Source organism: Arachis ipaensis, chromosome B7 (assembly GCF_059453495.1).
Source record: "Arachis ipaensis isolate K30076 ecotype BB chromosome B7, ASM5945349v1, whole genome shotgun sequence".
NCBI lineage: Eukaryota > Viridiplantae > Streptophyta > Magnoliopsida > Fabales > Fabaceae > Arachis > Arachis ipaensis.
The window spans coordinates 17,444,369-17,466,140 of NC_142442.1; the positions used below are offsets into that span (position 1 = coordinate 17,444,369).

Consider the following 21,772-nt stretch of genomic DNA (forward strand, 5'->3'; position numbering starts at 1 on the left):
AAAATTTAATATAGATTGGGTTGCCTCCCAACAAGCACTTCTTTAATGTCAATAGCTTGACAGTGAGCTCTCATAGAGCCTCACAGATGTTCAGAGCAATGTTGGAACCTCCCAACACCAAACTTAGAGTTTGAATGTGGGGGTTCAACACCAAACTTAAAGTTTGGTTGTGGCCTCCCAACACCAAACTTAGAGTTTGACTGTGGGGGCTCTGTTTGACTCTGTATTGAGAGAAGCTCTTCATGCTTCTTCCTTTTCCTGTCTGCAAACCATGGTGCTTCCTGAATGGCGAAGAGTTGCTCATCCGGAAAGGTTTCAGAGATCTCAGTAGGAAGGTGGGATGCCCCTGCTACTGGTTCTATCCGGGACAGGTGATCAACTACCTGGTTCTCTGTCCCTTTTCTGTCTCTTATTTCTATATCAAACTCTTGCAGAAGCAACACCCATCTTATGAGCCTGAGTTTTGAATCCTGCTTTGTGAGTAGGTATTTAAGAGCAGCATGGTCAGTATACACAATCACTTTTGAACCTACTAAATAGGATCTAAACTTGTCAATGGCATAAACCACTGCAAGTAACTATTTTTCTGTGGTTGTGTAATTCTTCTGTGCATCATTTAAAACACGGCTAGCATAGTAAATAACATGCAGAAGCTTGTTATACCTCTGTCCCAACACTGCACCAATGGCATGGTCACTGGCGTTACATATTAGTTCGAATGGTAATGTCCAGTCAGGTACAGAGATGACTGGTACTGTGACCAGCTTGGCTTTCAGGGTTTCAAATGCCTGCAGACACTCTGTGTCAAACACAAATGGCGTGTCAGCAGCTAGCAGGTTGCTTAGAGGTTTTGTAATTTTTGAAAAATCCTTTATGAACCTCCTATAGAATCCTGCATGTCCCAGAAAGCTTCTGATTGCCTTTACATTGGCATGTGGTGGTAATTTTTCAATTACTTCCACTTTAGCTTGATCCACCTCTATTCTCTTGTTTGAAATTTTATGCCCAAGGACAATTCCTTCAGTCACCATGAAGTGACATTTTTTCCAGTTTAAAACTAGGTTGGTCTCTTGGCATCTTTTCAGAACAAGTGCTAAATGGTCAAGACAAGAGCTGAATGAGTCTCCAAATATTGAAAAGTCATCCATGAAGACTTCCAGAAATTTTTCCACCATATCAGAGAAAATAGAGAGCATGCATCTCTAAAAGGTCGCAGGTGCATTGCACAGACCAAAAGGCATCCTTCTGTAGGCAAATACTCCAGAAGGACATGTGAATGCTGTTTTTTTTTTGTCCTGAGGATCCACTGCAATTTGGTTGTATCCAGAATAGCCATCCAAAAAGCAGTAATATTCATGACCTACTAGTCTCTCTAGCATCTGGTCTATGAATGGTAAAGGAAAGTGATCCTTTCGAGTGGCTGTATTGAGCCTTCTGTAGTCAATACACATACGCCACCCCTGTAACTGTTCTTGTAGGAACCAGTTCATTCTTTTCATTATGAACCACTGTCATGCCTCCCTTCTTGGGACAACGTGGACAGGGCTCACCCAGGGGCTATCAGAAATAGGATAAATAATCTCAGCCTCTAGTAACTTAGTGACCTCTTTCTGCATCACTTCCTTCATGGCTGGATTTAGCCGCCTCTGTGGTTGAACCACTGGCTTAGCATCATCCTCCAATAGGATATTGTGCATGCATCTTGCTGGGCTAATACCCTTAAGGTCACTTATGGACCACCCAAGAGCTGTCTTGTGTGTCCTTAGCACTTGAATTAGTGCTTTCTCTTCCTGTGGATTTAAAGCAGAGCTTATGATCACTGGAAAAGTGTCACCCTCTCCTAGAAATGCATATTTCAGGGATGGTGGTAGTGGTTTGAGCTCGGGTTTAGGAGGTTTCTCCTCTTCCTGAGGGATTTTCAGAGGTTCTTTTATTTCCTCTGATTCTTCCAGATCAGGCTAAACATCTTTAAAGATGTCCTCTAGCTCTGATTCAAGACTTTCAGTCATATTGACCTCTTTCACCAGGGAGTCAATAATATCAACGCTCATGCAGTCATTTGACGTGTCTGGATGCTGCATAGCTTTGACAACATTTAACTTGAACTCATCCTCATTGACTCTCAAGGTCACTTCCCCTTTTTGGACATCAATGAGAGTTCGTCCAGTTGCTAGAAAAGATCTTCCTAGAATCAGAGTTGCACTCTTGTGCTTCTCCATTTCCAGCACTACAAAGTCAGTGAGAAAGGCAAATGGCCCAACCTTGATAATGATGTCCTCAATTATGCCTGATGGGTATTTAACGGAGCCATCAGCAAGTTGAAGACATATCCGGGTTGGTTTGACTTCTTCAGTTAAGCCAAGCTTTCTAATAGTAGATGCAGGTATTAGGTTAATACTTGCTCCAAGGTCACATAGGGCTGTCTTGGTACAAGCACCCTCTAATGTGCATGGTATCATAAAGCTTCCTGGATCTTGAAGCTTCTCTGGTAAGCTTTTCAGAATGACTATACTGCATTCTTCAGTGAGAAACACTTTTTTAGTTTCTCTCCAATCCTTCTTATGACTTAAGATCTCTTTCATGAACTTAGCATAAGAGGGTATTTGCTCAAGTGCCTCTGCAAACGGAATCTTTATTTCAAGAGTCCTGAGATACTCTGCAAAGTGGGCAAATTGTTTATCCTGTTCCACTTGGCGGAGTTTCTGAGGATAAGGCATCTTGGTTTTATATTCTTCAACCTTAGTTGCTGCAGGTTTATTTCCTACAGAGGTGATTGGAGAAGCCTTCTTAGACGGGTTATCATCAACACTTGCAGGTGTCTGATCCCTCATTGGCGTTTGAACGCCAGGATTGGGTGCTGGATGGGCGTTTAACGCCAGCTTCCCACCCTTTTCTGGCGTTTGAACGCCAGAGTTATTCCTATCTGGGCTCTTGATGTCCTCAGAGGGATTTTGGGCAGTGGTTTGGTCATCCTCTGTCATTTGTTCCTTTCTTGACTTTTTGCTACTTTGAGCTGAGTTATTCAATGTCTTCCCACTCCTTAGTTGGACAGCTTGGCATTCTTCTGTTATCTGTTTAGATAGCTGCTGTCTTGTCTGATTCAATTGTGCTTCTATATTCTTGTTAGCATTTTTAGTGTCTTGGAGCATCTCTTTGAATTCTGCTAATTGTTTTGTCATAAGGAGTAATTGCTGATTAAGTTCAACAATCTGTTATTGAGGATTGGGATCAGTAGTTACTGCCATAGCCTCTTCTTTTATGGAGGACTCACTGTTTGAGTACAGATGTTGATTTCTAGCAACTGTATCTATGAGTTCTTGAGCCTCTTCAATTATTTTTCTCATGTGTATAGATCCACCAGCTGAGTGGTCTAGGGACATCTGAGCTTTTTCTGTAAGCCCATAGTAGAAGATGTCTAACTGTACCCACTCTGAAAACATTTCAGAGGGGCATTTTCTTAGCATCCCTCTGTACCTCTCCCAGGCATTATAAAGGGATTCATGATCCTCTTGTTTAAAGCCTTGGATGAGCCTTAGCTGTGTCATCCTTTTTGGAGGGTAAAATTGATTCAGGAATTTGTCTGATAACTGTCTCCATATTTTTATGCTTGCTGTGGGTTGGTTATTTAACCACCTCTTAGCTTGATCTTTTACAGCAAATGGAAACAGTAATAATCTGTAGACATCCTAATCCACTTCTTTATCACGTACTGTGTCAGCAATTTGTAAGAACTGTGCCAGAAACTCAGTAGGTTCTTCCTGTGGAAGACCGGAATACTGGCAATTTTACTGCACAATGATAATGAGCTGAGGGTTTAGCCCAAAGATGCTTGCTTTGATGGGAGGTATACAGATGCTACTCCCATATGCAGTTGTAATGGGGTTAGCATATGACCCCAGAGTCCTTCTGGACTGTTCACTTCCACTTATGTCCATGATGGAGAAAAGGGAATTGATATGAATTATTTTTTTATTTATTTATTTAATTAAAAATGACCGAAAATAATAAAATAAAATAAAATTTCAAAAACAAAAAAGAGAATAAAATAAAATAAAAGCAAATTGAAAACTAAATTAATTAATTAATAAAAAAGATTTTGAAACTAGCAATTAAAAAGATATGATTGAAAATTATTTTGAAGAAGATATGATTTAGAAGATATGATTGCAAATAAAAAAAGATATGATTGAAAAGATATGATTGAAGAAATTAAAAAGATTTGATTTTTTTTTTGAAAAAGATTTGAAAAGATCAATTTTTGAAATTAGAATATTGACTTGACTAAAAAAAAGATATGATTTTGAAAATCTTTGACTAAATTAATGCAAAATTTCAAAATTTATGAGTGAAATAAGGAAATGATATTTTTTTTATTTTTGAATTTTAATGCGGAAAGAGAAAAACAACAAAATGACACTAAACTTAGAAATTTTAGATCAAAATACAGAGAACAAACAAGAAAACTTTGAATGTCAAGATGAACACCAAGAACACTTTGAAGATCAAGATGAACACCAAGAACAAATTTTTGAAAAATTTTTAAGTAAATAAAAGCACAAAAACACACCAAACTTAAAATTTTTAGAGAATTAAACACAAATTTTCGAAAAATTAAAGGAAAACACAAAGAGGACACCAAACTTAGAATTTTTAAAAATCAAGAAGGAACTAAGGACATGCAATTTCGAAAAATTAAAAGAAAATAAAAGCATGCAATTGACACCAAACTTAAAATATGAAACTAGACTCAAATAAAAGACTCTAAACCAATAAAAATAAAATATTCCTAATCTAAGCAACAAGATAAACCGTCAGTTGTCCAAACTCGAACAATCCCCGGCAACGGCGCCAAAAACTTGGTACACGAAATTACAATCACACTTTTGCAACTCCGCACAACTAACCAGCAAGTGCACTGGGTCGTCCAAGTAATACCTTACGTGAGTAAGGGTCGATCCCACGGAGATTGTCGGCCTGAAGCAAGCTATGGTTATCTTGTAACTCTTAGTCAGGATATCAATAATTCTCAGATTTAATTGTAAAAAGTAAAAGAACATGAAATAAATACTTGTTATGCAGTAATGAAGAACAGGTTGAGGTTTTGGAGATGCTTTGTCTTCTGAATCTCTGCTTTCCTACTATCTTCTTCTTCATGCACGCAAGGCTCCTTTCATGGCAAGCTTTATGTTGGGCATCACCGTTTTCAATGACTACTTCCCGTCCTCTCAGTGAAAAACGTTCCAAATGCGCTGTCACCGCACGGCTAATCATCTGTCGGTTTTCGATCATGCTGGAATAGGATCCATTGATCCTTTTGCGTCTATCACATGCCTAACAATCGCGAGTTTGAAGCTCGTCACAGCCATCCCTTCCCAGATCCTACTCAGAATACCACAGACAAGGTTTAGACGTTCCGGATATCAGGAATGGCCGCCAATAATTCTAGCTTATACCACGAAGACTCTGATCTGAATCATGAGGCTAAGAGATATACATTCAATCTAAGGTAGAACGGAGGTGGTTGTCAGGCATGCGTTCATAGGTGAGAATGATGATGATTGTCACGGATCATCACATTCATCAGGTTGAAGTGCGAATGAATATCTTAGAATAGAAGCAAGCATGATAGAATGGAAAACAGTAGTAATTGCATTAATTCATGAAGAACAGCAGAGCTCCTCACCCCCAACAATGGGGTTTAGAGACTCATGCCGTAGAGAATACAATAAGAAACGTGTAAAGTGTCATGAGGTACAATATGAATCACTGAAAGTAGTATTTATAGTAAACTAGTGACCTAGGGTTACAGAAAATGAGTAAGCTAGGGTGTTTATTATAAAATTCCACTTCCGGGGCCCACTTGGTGTGTGCTTGGGTTGAGAATTAAAGCTTTCATGTGTAGAGACATTTCTTGGAGTTAAATGCCAGCTTTTATGCCAGTTTGGGCGTTTAACTCCAGCTTTTGTGCCAGTTCTGGAGTTAAACGCCATAATTCTTGAGCTGACTTGGAACGCCTGGTTGGGCCATCAAATCTCGGGCAAAGTATGGACTATTATATATTGATGGAAAGCCCAGGATGTCTACTTTCCAACGCAATTGAGATCGCACCAATTGGACTTCTATAGCTCCAGAAAATCCACTTCGAGTGCAGGGAAGTCAGAATCCAACAGCATTTGCAGTCCTTTTTTAGCCTCTGAATCAGATTTTTGCTCAGGTCCCTCAATTTCAGCCAGAAAATTCCTAAAATCATAGAAAAACACACAAACTCATAGTAAAGCCCATAAAAGTAATTTTTATTTAAAAACTAATAAAAACATAATAAAAACGAACTAAAATGTACTGAAAACATACTAAAAACAATGCCAAAAAGCGTATAAATTATCCGCTCATCAATAAGCTTCCTAGTTCTTAGTGTTCGGGAATTGGCATCATATGTCAGTCTAGTTAGAGGTCTCTTGTCATATTTGATATTTGCACATATATTTAGTCTTTCTTTCTGAAAGAAATTATTCTGTTCAAATTTTTAGCTGCATCAGAGTCCAACATTTGAGAAAGATGTTCAGAAATTGCCTACCAAAAATAATAACCACAGTGTCTCTAATGCACAACAATCTAATGAAGAAAGTGAAGCAGAAGATGACATTGTTCCTGTTGAAATTAGACCAGGGCACATTCACTTTTAGTCACTTAAGAAAGGTTTTGATGCTGTCTTCTTTCTCCAAAGATATTTTCATAAAGGAGCTGGTGTTTCTTTTTGCTTTAGAATTGCTTCACAATCTGACATATGCTTATTATATGATCTGTTTGATGCAGATCTGGAAGCACCACAGAATCAGATTCGAGTGGTTTGTTCAAATTTTCTCGATAAGACTTGCTGGTTTTGCTCTGTGTTTTTACCTAACACGAGTCAATATCAATATATGAAAAGATATATTTAAGTTTGCACAAAATTCATGTTATGGACAATGTTTGCATTTGAACTTCATTTGCTTTATCTATTTGGGTATCTAGACTGTAGTTTTTGATGGAGGTCCATAAATCTCCACTCAAAACTGGCTTGAGATTAATTATGGGTACAAAATTTCTCAAATAGTTTTTTCTTTGCTTGAGATTAACACCACTTGCATTTATTTACTTGAAAAATAATGGTTCTGCAAATGGCCTATGTAGGGTGTAAAGAGAAGAAGGCCACCCAAATTGCATGTCATTAAAAGCAAGACAAGATTAAATGCCTTCACCAAGTTACTTGTGGCCATATCTGCTGAGACATTGAAAGGAACAAGTTTCGCAATTGCTAAAAAGATGCAAAGTTTCATGACATTTGTGCCAACTCCAGGCTTTAAGCATCCAAGAAAGAAAGATTAACAACTTTAATTAGGAAATGTATTTGTATATCGTTGCAACAATGCTTTTTGGGAACAGGGCTGTGTAAACTGGTTGTATGATCAGGATTATTTTAGTTAGGCCTTTTATGTTTTTTTATTTAAGTGAACAATGCTATGGAACCTTTGTTTTGATTTTGAATTGCTCTGTTAACTTGTGGATCATTGATTACCCATGTGGTGTATCTACTAAGACAATATGATATGATTATATTGTTTGTTATGGATTATAACAATGATCTTGTCTATTCTGATGTATACAACTTTTTGGTGAATAAATATTTAGGGTTCAAACATCACCATATTATATTTTCAATGAAACCCATCATGCTCAAAGAACAAGTTTATGTTGAATTAAACACAATTAACACCTACTTTTATTCATAAGTCACATCATCATTACATATCAAATAGTTCAATCTCAAAGCTCTAACAACACCTCTAAAGCACAACAACATAACACTCCATCTGTAACTTTACTTGGAGATTGATGTGAACAAAAGTGATGCACAAATGACAATAGCCACAATCATTGCAACTGAGATTTACATTATTAGTATCTTCATTGCTCTAACTTCACCCTCCAAGCTACCCAATCTCCATGACACATTCAATCTCCATTTATCATAGTCACCACCAACTTCTGCATCAGTTTCTGCCCCTGCTGCATACCCATCATCATCAACCCACCTAAAGAAGTTGTAGTGGCTTCCCTTCTGAATATTTTCAAAAAAAAAAAAACAATTTCAACTGTCCAACAAAAAATAAACATAGGAAAATGGAAAACAAAATTAATTTATCCTAACTCACCGGGTATCTTGCACAAGTGTGGAACAACCTATCTGAATTCTCTTTTGTACCAAATTTTTTTATCGTTGTCTTCAATCCGCAAAAGCATGTCTGGTCCTTGATCTTCTTCCTTCGTCGCATAGAAGAGTTGGAATCATAGCTACCAATAGAATGAGACGGCAAGTCACCGCTGTGACTCCACTCATCATAATAGTGACTGAACAAACATACAGGGTCATCTACTACGAGATTCACACACATTTATGCTTCAGATTGGGGTTAGGTTAGGGTTGTAACATTAGGACTAATTTGAGCTAAATAAACAAACATATCTGCTCAGCATTAACGTTAGCCACGCTGGAGTGTGCTGAGCTGGAACTTAACGTTCCAGCTCAGCAAACGTTACACACCTCAGCAACTGAGATGACGGAAGGACGAATTCGATCAACATGGACAACTTTCAGAGACGCTTTTGATTAATTTTATCTTTTGGAGACGAAAATGAAGATCGAGATATCTTTTAGGAACGATTTTGACTATTAACTCGAAAAAAAAAATGAATTTTAGCTGGTTCTATTGTTTTATTAAATAAATAAATGTAGTGTAATGAAAAAGAATTGAACAGACTTCATCCAATCCTATTATATATTTTTGAGAATAACGAACCAAACTGAAAAATGTTATATTATTTTTCTCTATTAAATTACTGTATTCTATTACGATATCTATACAATAGTATTAAATATGTTTCATTCCAATAAGTAGAATAATTATAGCCAAAGAAAATTGATAAAATAAAGACTGGGAACATATTTGAAAAAAAAATGTAAATTTGATTTCTCTTTATTATTTATATAAAAACTTTTTTAGTGATATATAGATTGATATTAAACTTTTTGCAAACTAATTATATCATCCCATTTTATGAATTAGACTCCCGAATTGGTAAAATATAAAAGTATAAAGATTAGGTGTGGGGTGGGATGGTTATTCATCAGATCATATAAAAGTAGTAATGAACAATATATACATACACACATCATATTTGTAAGAGAATATTCGTTTCGGCTACGCAGAAGCACGTAAGCTTTGAGACTTTGACCCATTATGATGATAACATGCTAATATTATCTTATTAATTAGAGATTATTGGCATATATGTTTGTTGACCTATGATTTATGAATACGACCCATACTGTTATTAACTGATCCCTAGCTAACTTGTCGGCGAATTGGATTTTTGCCACGCTCTTCTATCTTCAAATGAATTTAATTTACATTTTATTATGCTATGTGACATGCATATGGTTCATGTGTCTGCTTCTTCTTTAAGTCATTACCACCATCGTCCTCCTCCTCCTCCTCCTAACTACATTAAATAAAGATGTCCCAAAAGACCGAAACACCGTTTCCTTATTTATTTATTTATTTATTTTTCTTTCGTTATCTTAGTCTTAAGTGTGAACTTGTTAATAAAAGTTAAAAACAGTCTTAATAATGGGTTGAAAATGATCATGATTATTGGGGTTTCTATGTTAGGATATTTTATGACGTAGACTATCCTTCCTTTAAATTTTACGTAACATTCTATACATACATGCAGAGAGATTTAAGTTTAATAACTATTTATATTTAATTATTTATTCTAATTACATTGACTTTTTAATTATTTTATTAACAATGCAAATTGACTAGCATTGTAGTGCCAATCAAGACAGAAACATCTTAGTTTTACAGGGCTCTAATTGTCAAACCTTGCATGTTACACACATGTGATGTTAACTTTGCAATTCATGCATGTTGTCTAATACTCTAAATATGAAAATACAATGTATGTAATTTTTCTTTCTTTTCCCGTTCATGAATCCGTATATTTTTTATCTATTATGTTAGCCATTGTTTTTGGTTAATAAGAATATCCATCACTCTGATTTATTATATACAGTTAATGAATTGAATGGAAAGAACTGAAATTTGGGAGATATGAGAATAGATCAATAGGAATAAGATTCATCGTGCTGAATCAAGAGATATAGCTAGAAGTTCTATTTGATTGAGGATCGTACGTATAGCGTATCTAGCTAAATGAGGATCAGCAGAAAAATCATTATTGCTTATTTTATGTTGTTATGTTATTTTGCCGGTAGCAGATAAAAGAAATAACTGAAAGTGGAAGATCTTATCATATTTTATAGTGTCATTAATTATACATGCATGAGTTATTGAACTAATTGTATATTTTTTTACTCTTGACAGCACTTTTTAATAGTTTGTCGTTAAATAATAGATTTATTTAAGAGTTTGTGGTTAATCAATGAATTACTATATATATAAGATAATATTTAAATTTTTAATATTTATTTAAATAGATTAATAAACTAATTACTAAATAAATTCAAATTAATTAGATGTGATTATATATTTTAAGTCGGCTTATTAATATATATATATATATATATTCACTTTGAATGCAATACTTATATAAAAAAAATACATATGATTAAATTACTTTCCAATAACATAAAAGATGTCAATTGTCAATGAATTATAATTTAAATGACATAATTATTTTATACTTACTTAAAAATCGTAAATTTGAGTTTCACTTTTAATTTTTTTTAAAAAAATGTCAATTTAATCAATACACTAAGAATCAGCACAACATTGAGAGAAAAAGATTCAAATAACCAAATAATTAATGATAATTGCTAAAAAAAATAAAAGAAGATGCCAATCTAATCAATACACCAGGAATCACCACAACATTGAGAGAGAGAGAAAGATTCAAATAACCAAATAATTAATGATAATTGCTGAAGAAATAACTAAGAATAAATCACTATATCCCCACTATCTCATATGACATAATATTTTTTTTTAAATATTTAGATTTAGACCTTGACTTTGATAGATGTGTCCCCCTTTTAATTTATCTCCTGAATAAAATTTACTAAGATTAGATTACCCTAAAGCTTTGACTATTTAATTAATCATGACAAGCAATCTAGACCCTATCATTAAAACATGGGTCGCTGAGCACTCTGAGCTTATACCTACCTTTTGCCATTAAAATAATAAAGTAATGAGATCTGATTCATTGACACCCTCCCACTTACCTTATGAGTTGATTTATTAATTACAAATACTCCTAAACTCCCACTCTTTTTTAAATCAAATTTAATAGAAAGTGGTAGTTATAGTTAGCTCCAGTGCACAGGTGTAAAGGACTTTGAATCTAGACATATAATTTTGTAAACCCAAAAAGAAAAAAAAAATATTTAAACAATATAATCCTATGGCATGAGGTCCACACAATGTGCAAAAAGAATAGGGTACGTGGCAAGTAAATGGTTAGGGATGAAGAGTGGAAAGTGTGTATGCATTTTGCTCTAACCAAATTCGTTTGTTATTTTCCACTATTAGCAGTATTTTGGGGTACAAACCGACAATTGGCCCACCCAGCCCACCAAAGGCCAATAATAAAACAATACTATTTCACAAAAACAAAAAGAATTATATTTTATTATCAATATTCCAATTAAAATACAGACCCTTAAATAGAACTTAAATTTATGATGAATTAATTCGTAATCTTTGGTTGGGAGATACTGTAAAAAAAAAAAAAACTCCAATTAAAAAAAAAAAACTGAGTGGTTTACTAATGCTTTGCTAACATAAAATTTTAGTAATGTTTAACCAGTAAAAATTAATACAAATGATAAACATTAAGAGTTGCGCATTATATATGAATATATGTTTTTTTTCTTCTAATTTCCGTGTTTGAGAATTAGATTGAATTGGTCGATTGGATTAACTAAAAATCAGTTAATAAATTAATTCGATTTATAATAAAATTGGATTGTTAGTGACTTAGTTAAAGTTTAAAAAAATGAAAATTTAATAAATAGATTGAATTGGTCTAATTTTTAATAATTAATCAATTTTTAAATTTTAAAATAATAAAATACAATTTTTTTAATAAATATATTATTTTATTATATTTGATTCAATTCTTATTGAATTTGGATTGAATTTTTAAATTTTTAAATATTTAATTCTAATGCAATTTAATTTTCATTGCTTTACTAATTTTGATGGGTCCTCTGTAAAAAGATTTGTTGTAAACTTCATAATAAAAATTAAAAAGTCATACACAGTAATAATAAGCTCAATTAATTTTTAATCATTAATTTATATTTTTAAGCAAATTGTAGAAGATTAAGGGTGTGAAGCTTCAAACACACCTTTAATTTTATTGAAAGCTTTATTCTTTTGTTAGGTTTTTTTTTTTTTTTTTTTTTTTATTCTAAACGCAAATGTAATTTTATAGTCTAATTCACATTTACAAAAAAAAAAAAAAACTAAAAATTAAAAACAAAAAATTTATTTTTTATTTATCAATTTTGTCCTTTATTGTTTAATGTTTATATAATAAATTTTATTTTTTTATAATATTTTTTCTCCTCTCTCTTGCATGTTATTATTTTTTTAGAGTTTTAATTATTTTTTGTTTATATGATTTTTTTACCGTTATTATTTCTTTTTTGTATGAAGCTTCTTTTTATTTTTATTGTAATTCTATTAATTCCAAACTAAATAAAAAAACTAATATAAAAATAATATTAGAATCATAAACAGCAAAAATTATATCTAAAAAAATACTAAAAAATATTAAAATTTATTTAAATATTAAAATAAAATAATATAAAATAATTATTTAAATTTATATATAGATAAAATAAATATAATTCAAACAATATTTAATTTATTATAATCTATTTTAATATAAAAATTACTAAATATAAACCATATTAATACTTACTCACCCTTAATCAAAAACCAATTTTAGAAAAACTATTATTTACAAATTTTAATCCAAAGTCCAAACACACGTTAAATTAATAATAAAAGAAGAGAAAAAGCGCAATTGACCCATCAAATGTAACAGGGTGACTACCGTAGCTTTTGAAGAGAGAGAGACCAATATGTGTGATCCAAGGAAATCTGAGACTAACGAAGTTGAAGCAATGAGAGAACGCCACGTGTACTATGGCCCCACAGGCACTGTCTTGGGTTAGCTTTGGAGCATGTGATAAGGTTATCTTCCGCTGATTGGGTGGATGGCTCCACGTGTTATCCTCGTTGGATTTTCACTTTTCTTAACGCGCTTCTCACCGCCCACTCTTCTTGGGTCAGGCCCGATTCACTTTTTCGGATCCGGATTGAATTTTAATGCCCACAAAAGATTACGATAAATCCTATTATTTTTCTCGAATAGTATAGACAATTAATTTTTAATATTTAATATTAGTTAACATTTTTATTTTTGGGATAAACTAAAAACATTTCTTTGAAAATTAACATAGATATGATTGTGTTGGGGAGAAAGAGAAACCAAACCAATCGGATAAGGAAGATACGGGTTTGGTTTAACCCGACCCGAAAACAAACGAGCGGAACAAAAGGTAACACTGTACAAGACAAGTTGAACTACAAGAAGCAGCTTTCCAAACTTGGTGACAAACGTGGGGAACCCAGAACCAAGCATTGTTCACAACTTGAATACAAGAAATTCCACATATCCCATCGTAGTAGTACACTGTAGAAGCAGCGCACAACTCAGGAGAGAGAAGAAGAAGAAGGAATATTCACAGTTCAAACGGCAGTTCCTTCCTTGTACCAAAGGGACATTATATTATTTAAAGAAAAAAAAGGAAAAAGGAAGAGACAAAGTAAACAATTATTAGCATTTAGCACCAACAAGGAGGGTGCTATCTCTAGAAGAGTGGAGAGTTTGGTGGGTCATCACGTTGTGTTGTGGAAAGTGAAAATTGCTCTAAGTGGCCCTTGTTTTGTTTCTTATCTAGTGCTTGCTTGCTCCATGATGTTGATGCCTTCAACTTCAATCCCATGTGTTCAATTAATGGGAGAGCAACAACGCTGCCAACCTCTCTTTCTGTGATCTGAGGGGGTCAAAACTCAAACCACCAATTCTTCTATGTGTGTATGTGTGACTTTCTCTTTTGCCATTTTATTCATTTTCAATGGTTGGATATACGTGTGGATTATGGAAGTTGCATAGTTGAGTTCAATCAGCTTCATGTAATTTAATATAATATTGTGTATTTTGCTCTAATTCGGGTGGTGCTGGAATGAATGAGAGAACTCATGCTTTATCTGTGAACTAATACTATATATTGATACCCTTTATTGCAAAGATTCTATTTTTGGTTTTTGGATTTGGATTCTCTCATTTATGAGTTCTCTGATGAGAATGGTTGTGTGAAATACTGAATATGGTTCTTGTTTTTGTTTCAATCACAGACTGCTTTGGTAGAACTAGTTGATTTTTCAGGAATCAGGACTTCCATTTTTGGATAAAAGCAAGTCTCTTTTAATTATTTGTCTTGAGTTTTTTACGCCGAAGGATTATAAGAACTAGAAAAGTATAGGAATTGGTCTAACGAGAAGGTAGATAGAATTCAAGAGCTTTAGCCATGTCTATGGCATTACAATGGGTTGTTACCTCCACCAGCTTAGAGGTCTCGAGCTCCATGGGCTTTCTTGACTCTGTCCGAGACGTGAGGCTCTTAGATTCTTCCAAGTTTATGTCCCGGGACTTTGGGTCAATTCAAGCAAAGAGGGATAAGAGAAAGAAATTTAGATATTGCTCTTTGAATACTGATATGAAGTATGCACGTGTTGGTCAATCCGGCCTAGAGAGTGCTAGTAACTTCCCTCTGCTGTCGAATGTGCTTGCGAACCCAACTGCAGGAGGAGAAGTAGCCGTTTCATCGGAGAAGAAGGTCTATGATGTGGTGCTGAAGCAAGCATCTCTGGTCAAGAGGAAGCTGAGCTCAACCACTGAACTTGACTTGAAGCCAGATATTGCCATGCCAGGGAACTTGGGCTTGTTGACCGAAGCTTATAGCCGCTGCGGAGAAGTTTGTGCAGAATATGCTAAGACATTTTACTTGGGTTAGCTTTCTATTATCTTTCCTTCAAGTGAGGATTTAAAGTTTTAAACTTTTAATTTGGGATTGCAGCATGGTTTGAGTCCAATTTTTACATGGGAGTTTTATCTTTCAGGAACTCTCCTGATGACTCCTGAAAGGCGAAAAGCTATCTGGGCGATATACGGTGAGTGATCATGCTCATTTGGCTTGTATATGATCTCTTTCTCTGTATTTAGATTCTATTCCTTTTTCCCTTTTTTCGATATAAAATCATAGTCTCTTGTAAGTTGATTAAAAACTGAGCATAGCTGGACTTCTAAAGAATTACACTGGGAAACTTATTTGTAGTTCGCATCGCCCAAGCAAATATGAAGCTTCCACTTCCAAGACAATTGGAACTTTCTGATCTTTAATATGTTGTGTTGCTTCTTGCCTTTTCAGTTTGGTGTAGGAGAACAGATGAACTTGTTGATGGTCCCAATGCTTCACATATTACACCAAGTGCATTGGATAGGTGGGAAGCAAGATTGGAAGAGCTTTTCCAAGGCCGTCCATTCGATATGCTCGATGCTGCTTTATCTGATACAGTTTCCAATTTTCCCGTTGATATTCAGGTACGGTATGGGATTCTGTTGGCCAAAGGAGAAAATTGCATGAAAATCAAGGTCTTTTCATAATGTATTGGCTGTGGACTGCATCATGCTTTGGCTTTCCAGTAAAATTTCATTAAATCCTTAATATTCTTGTCTTTGGTTTAGAGCATTCCTTCATTTACTTATTCGTTTATGAGGATTAACTCTACGTGCTTTATATTCTTTCATCCGCAACAAAGTTCAAATCTCAAGCTAGCTTTGAGGACTTATTTTCCAATTTTTTCCTTTGCTTCAACACAGCCATTCAAAGACATGATTGAAGGAATGAGAATGGATCTTCGGAAGTCTCGATACAAGAACTTTGATGAACTATATCTCTACTGTTATTATGTTGCCGGCACAGTCGGTTTAATGAGTGTTCCAGTCATGGGAATTTCGCCAGATTCACAAGCCACGACGGAAAGTGTATATAATGCCGCCTTGGCTCTTGGCATTGCAAATCAGCTAACAAACATACTCAGAGATGTTGGAGAGGAGTAAGTCATCGATTTTTATCATTCTTGTAAAAAATGGTATGATAACTTGAACAAAGGAAAAAAGTACTTGTAGATCGTCGAGTTTACTTCTCAGTTCTGACTATGACCATTAAAAGTTTTCATCAACTAAATGTGAATATTTATAATCAAAATTATGATAATGTGATTCTAGTACTTTACTATTTCCTTGTTAGTATACAAGTTGAGTGTATCTTTTCTGGTATTTGGTAAGATCTTGACTTGTCGAAACTTGTATGAGATGCTTTCATTGGCGTTAACTACCATTCACGCTTCGCATAGTTCTAGTTTTAGTTTCAGTTTCAAGGTGTTTTCATACCATATCAATATGTGGAACTTAAACAAGGTTACATTGTGTTTCACTATATGTACAATGTCTTACCTTATTAGGATTCTAATGGACTTAACAAGTGATGCTTTGTTTTTCCAATGTGACTCATCTCAAGAATGAACCTGCATTTTGTTTTGGCTGTGATCTTATTATGACTAGTTCAATTTTTCGACAGTGCTAGCAGAGGAAGAGTGTATCTACCACAAGATGAGTTGGCTCAGGCAGGGCTTTCGGATGAAGACATATTTGCCGGAAAAGTGACAGACAAATGGAGGAACTTCATGAAGAGCCAAATTAAAAGGGCGAGAATGTTCTTTGACGAGGCAGAAAAGGGAGTGACAGAGCTTAACGAAGCTAGCCGGTGGCCGGTAAGAAATCCATGCTTTTATGACCTTGTCTGTGCTTTGAACTTTAACATATGGTCATGTTAAAAATAAACATAAACAGAATTCTAACTTGGATATGACAAAATTATGAGTTTGCAGTGTGGAAAAATTTGTTGAATGGATCAACTGGAAGTTGTCTGATGCCATTATAAATACAATTTGATGTTCAATGTGCATGTCCTCATAGTGCTTGTAAGCCATTTTGTTTTAGAGGGTTTCCTTGTGACTTTTGTTTATACTTTTTGGTAGTGACTTATGTTTATACTAAACCAACTTTTGGTCTAGTGCTTAGTTCACTAATCCGCTTAAACAAGTGTCGGGAGTTTGAATACCACCTTTTACATGCAGTAACCCATTGACTGACAACAAACTCTCAAATAGAGCTTCAATCCGCGACGAATTAGTCCTTAGTCTGCCAAGTCGAAAAATACTATGGAAAACCAAACAATACATGTCAAGCTAACAGACAAAAGTCTTGCATTTTTTATTATTTTCTTCTATAAAACAGCTTGGGCCTTATTCTTGTCCCGGCATGTCTCGGCTGTGTCTAAGGCATGCCCGAGACATGAGGGAATATAGCTTTCTACAACTATTGGCTAAGGCTAACTCTTGTATAAGTGGTTCTTCATTGTTCATTTTTTATTCATGATTTAATCATAATCATATGAACACTGAAAGGGCGTTGGGGATTGTTGTAGGTATGGGCTTCCTTGCTATTATATCGGCAAATATTGGACGAGATTGAAGCAAATGATTACAACAATTTCACCAAGAGGGCTTATGTGAGCAAAGCCAAGAAGTTATTTTCTTTACCAACTGCATATGCAAGATCTATGGTTCCTCCATCAAGGAAGTTATCTCCTGCAATGAAAGCATAGATACAATTACAAACATCATAAAGTTGTGTAGGAAAAAAAAAATGCAAAAAGGGCATAATTTGTATATGATGAAATATTGTGTTGTGTACATTATCCGCTTGTGGTTGATATTGGATTTTTGCCATTTTCATTCTTCTCTAATCTCTAATATATAAAGCGATTTTCGGAGATTGCATAGTATTTGTTAATATTTAGTTGGAGTTAGTTCCATCATGTGTAAACGCTTGGTCTTGGTTTGAGAATTAAAATACAGTGTAAAATATTTTATATAATTATCTAATTATATTTTTTTTAGATAATTATTCATGTAATTAATATAAAAAATTATTTATTAAGATATTTGATAACATATCAGTCAATGTAACAAATTATTTGTTAGAATATCAATATCGGTCTTTGATATCACTATATGGTAGACTTGCATATAGGAGTGGGTTAATTCGATAATACATTTCCAGAGGAAAACACTTTAGGGTTCCTATAGTATAACCCAATTGAAAAATGTTTTTGGTGGCTTCAAATAATACAATAATTATTCTAATAAAGTTAATTAACAATTTAATAATAAATGGCCTATTAGCTCAGTTGGTTAGAGCGTCGTGCTAATAACGCGAAGGTCGCAGGTTCGAGACCTGCATGGGCCAATTTATTTATGTTTTAGCACCGCCGTGGCCAGCTCATGTATATGGCCATGGACATTGGACGGTATAGATATTTTTCCAACCATTAATAATACAAATACCTTCCTTTTAGCCTCGTACATTATTCGCTCGCTATTAAGAATTTAAGATGCCAAACACATACATACACAAACAATTGAGGAAAATAATACCCCAATACATGCATTATTGAAGTATAAATATTACATACGATAGTTTCATCGGTTTAACAATAGAAAATTTCGGTAATGAAATCTCCTAATTATACATAGAGTCGCTATCTATATTTCCAAAACATTTGAGGATGTCAAGGGGCCACGTGGCATAATATGGCGCGTTGGATGTCAAGGGGATCGACGGACGGATTTGAGGTAGTCCTCAAGAGCCTTGAGCTGGTCTTGTGTAGGAGGCGTTTGGTTGTTCTTGATGGACCTGTGAACATCATAAGTTGTTGAAGCCAAGAACAGAACCCTGCTTATTCGATCATCACAACACACACAAGAATTGAAATTAGATTCGAAGGAGAATAATAATGATAAGTTAGTAATCAAGTACTCACTGACCCAGAAGCGAAGAGTATGATTTGGCCTGGAAATACGTGCTTTCCAAAGATCCTCATCGTTTTTCGTCTTTCTGAATTCCTCGTGTTCTTCACCGCTAATTGTGGGGTTTAGAGAGTTAAATGGAGCCTGGGAGAGTGGAGTTATTTTAAAATAATTATGATATATATAATCACTCACACAAAAATATAAAATCACTTCGTATTTATATTTATAATCGAAATAAAGTATAAAAATAAAGTAGTGGTTGATTTTTTGTTGCGAAAGAAATTTAGTTATTCTATTGTGAAAATTTTGTTATTACATTATGAAAATTTTGATTATTTTAATGATTAATGATCTTAATAGAAAAAAAAAAAGTGTAAAACATAAGTTAAATATATATAAATATATGATGATTTATTATTAGATTAAATATTTTCTTTGATTTTAATAAAAATTTCTCTCTTAGATTTTTGGACAAGAGAAAGAAGTCTTAAATACTTATTCTGAGTTCCAATGTGAGAGATATTTAACCTGTTTGTTATGTGTCTAAATTTGAGGAGAAGTGTTGTTGCTGAAAAAGAGAGCTGATTTATTCAAATTGACATGTTGATTACTAACGCCTTTATATGAATTGAACAACTTCAGAATGTTTTCTTAATTCTCTTCTAAAACCTTACAAAATAGAATAGAGTCATCAGCAAATAGCAAGTGATTTATAATAGGACATCGTCGATTAATCTGAATTCTCGGGACCTATCTGTTTTGTTCTGCTTTGTGTAGCAAGAAGGAAAACCTTCTGTACAGAAAAGGAAAAGATAGAGAGAAAAGGTGTCACCCTGCCGGATGTCCTTTTCTGGCTTGAAGAACTCAAAGGGTTGACTTTTCACAACAAAATAAGAAACAATTGATACAAGTTCACGAATCTAGTCAATCAATTTTGCCCCAAAACCTAGTTTGTCCATAATAAACCATAAAAATCTCCATTTGACTTTGTCGTAGGCTTTGCTCATATCCAAATTGACAGCCATTACGGTCTCCAGACCGCTCTTCTTGTTTTTAAGATAATGCATGTATTCATGTGCTATTAGAATGTTATCAGAGATAAAACTTTCTTTTATAAAAGCACTCTGACTAGGGCTTATCACTAAATGCATAAATTTTCGCAGTCTATAAACTAGGACTATAGAAATAATTTTATACATAATTGTAGATAGACTTATTGGCCATACTTGAGTCATGTTACTAGCATCAATAATCTTTGGGATCAAGCAAATCTGTGTATGGTTGAAACTCTTAAGAATTTTTTTCCTCCAAAGAAACTCCAAACAACCCTAAAAATATCCTCTTCTATAATGTCCCAATACTTCTGAAAAAATCTGATAGTCATACCATCATCTCCTAAAACACTCTGGGGATGGACACTGAAGGTGGCTCACTTCACTTCCTCCATAAATACTAGTCTTTACAGCGAACGGTTCATGAGAGCTGTAACCTTAGGCTTAAGGTCCTGGAAAATAGGTCCTGGGACTGTTTGACCTGTAGAGGAAAAAATCTCTCTGAAGTAATCCTCGACAATTGTTGTTATACATTGGTGCGTGGAAGCTGCATTTCCAGTAAGGCCAATCAATTTTTAAATCTTGTTCCTCCTGGTTCTACCTTTGAACTTTTTATGGAAGAAAGTTATATTTTTATCCCCTTCCTTGAGCCACTTGATCTTGGATTTTCTTTTCAGTATCTTTTTTCATTAAGCACTGCTTCCTCCAACTTCTGTTCTAGCTCCATCATTTTGACACCTCCCTAAATCCCACTCTGTCTTAACTCTTCTATTTCTGGAACAAGTTGATTAGTGGCCCTCTTAGAGTTAGTATTGTTGGACTATTGCCATTGTACCAACTTATGGCAGCAAAGTTTAATCTTTTGAGCCACTACATACATTGTCGAGTCTTCTATGTTAGTCTTCCAAACCTCCTCAATTAAACGCCAACTTCCTCTGGTTCACATCATCTATCTTGGAACTTAAACCTGTGTTTTGATTTCTCCAAATAGGGAGAGAAATCCATGAACAACAGGGCGTGATATGAGCCAGTATTGAATAGGCGAAGAATCATTGGATTAGGATACAACTATAACCAATTCTCAGTTGCCAAACACCTATCTAGTCTCTCTTGAATTAACTCATCTCTCCTCCTCCTGAATTAACTCATACCCAAATCAGCTATTAAATTTTTTCCAATGAAACTATTAAATTCTACCATAACCACTGGGGACTTTTCTCCTCTTCCCTCCTTTTCACTTGGGTTGGTAATGGCATTGAAATCCCCTGCAACAATAATTTTTTCTCTATTTTGTGTGATTAGTGCTGATATCTTTTCAAATTGTTGACGCCGGAGTTGGTCGTTATGATTGAAGTGCACACTAATGAAAGATATCCTTATTCTTGCTGCTATAAAGAACTCCTCAACTTCAAGAATCTCCGCATCCACACCTTCTTTTCATGCCAAAACTAAGCCACCAGCCCTCTCATTTGGTTCCACCATGTACCACTTTGTAAAGTCATATTCTCTTATCTTTACCTCCACTTGTCGAGATTGATTTTTGGTTTCACTAATAAAACCAATCTCGGTGGAGTAAGATTTGCTAATCCTTTTAAGAATATGGATTATCAGGGGTCTCTCCAAACCCCAACAATTCCATATAGG

General features: G+C 34.5%; 1 protein-coding gene, 1 long non-coding RNA gene and 1 other non-coding gene across 4 annotated transcripts; 2 read left to right on the top strand and 1 right to left on the bottom strand.

Moving 5' to 3' along the window:
• The first annotated feature begins 13,389 nt into the window (after positions 1-13,389).
• LOC107608999 (phytoene synthase 2, chloroplastic) lies at positions 13,390-18,037 on the top strand. Of its 2 annotated transcripts, none has more exons than XM_016310808.3 (7): positions 13,390-14,175; positions 14,496-15,149; positions 15,261-15,311; positions 15,569-15,741; positions 16,021-16,256; positions 16,781-16,973; positions 17,690-18,037. In XM_016310808.3, the coding sequence occupies exons 2-7, from the start codon at positions 14,669-14,671 to the stop codon at positions 17,867-17,869; spliced, it is 1,314 nt and encodes a 437-aa protein (XP_016166294.1). In that variant the 5' UTR covers positions 13,390-14,175; positions 14,496-14,668; the 3' UTR covers positions 17,870-18,037. The 2 variants fall into 2 exon arrangements, with proteins under 2 accessions (XP_016166294.1, XP_016166295.1); XM_016310809.3 differs by having other exon boundaries at positions 13,668-14,171.
• Positions 18,038-18,439: 402 nt separating this feature from the next.
• On the top strand, positions 18,440-18,513 carry TRNAI-AAU (transfer RNA isoleucine (anticodon AAU)). The gene has a single exon. It is a non-coding gene; the product is annotated as a tRNA-Ile (tRNA).
• Positions 18,514-18,674: 161 nt separating this feature from the next.
• LOC107609000 (uncharacterized) lies at positions 18,675-19,239 on the bottom strand. The gene is made up of 2 exons (XR_001613036.3): positions 19,092-19,239; positions 18,675-18,999 (listed from the first exon to the last, which is right to left on the bottom strand). It is a non-coding gene; the product is annotated as an uncharacterized LOC107609000 (long non-coding RNA).
• Between the last annotated feature and the right edge of the window lie 2,533 nt (positions 19,240-21,772).

Coding starts and splice junctions, on each gene's coding strand:
- LOC107608999 (XM_016310808.3), top strand. CDS start 14,669: ATGTCTATGGCATTACAATGGGTTGTTACCTCCACCAGCTTAGAGGTC. Junction 15,150..15,260: donor TGCTAAGACATTTTACTTGG/GTTAGCTTTCTA, acceptor TTTATCTTTCAG/GAACTCTCCTGATGACTCCT. Junction 16,257..16,780: donor CTCAGAGATGTTGGAGAGGA/GTAAGTCATCGA, acceptor ATTTTTCGACAG/TGCTAGCAGAGGAAGAGTGT.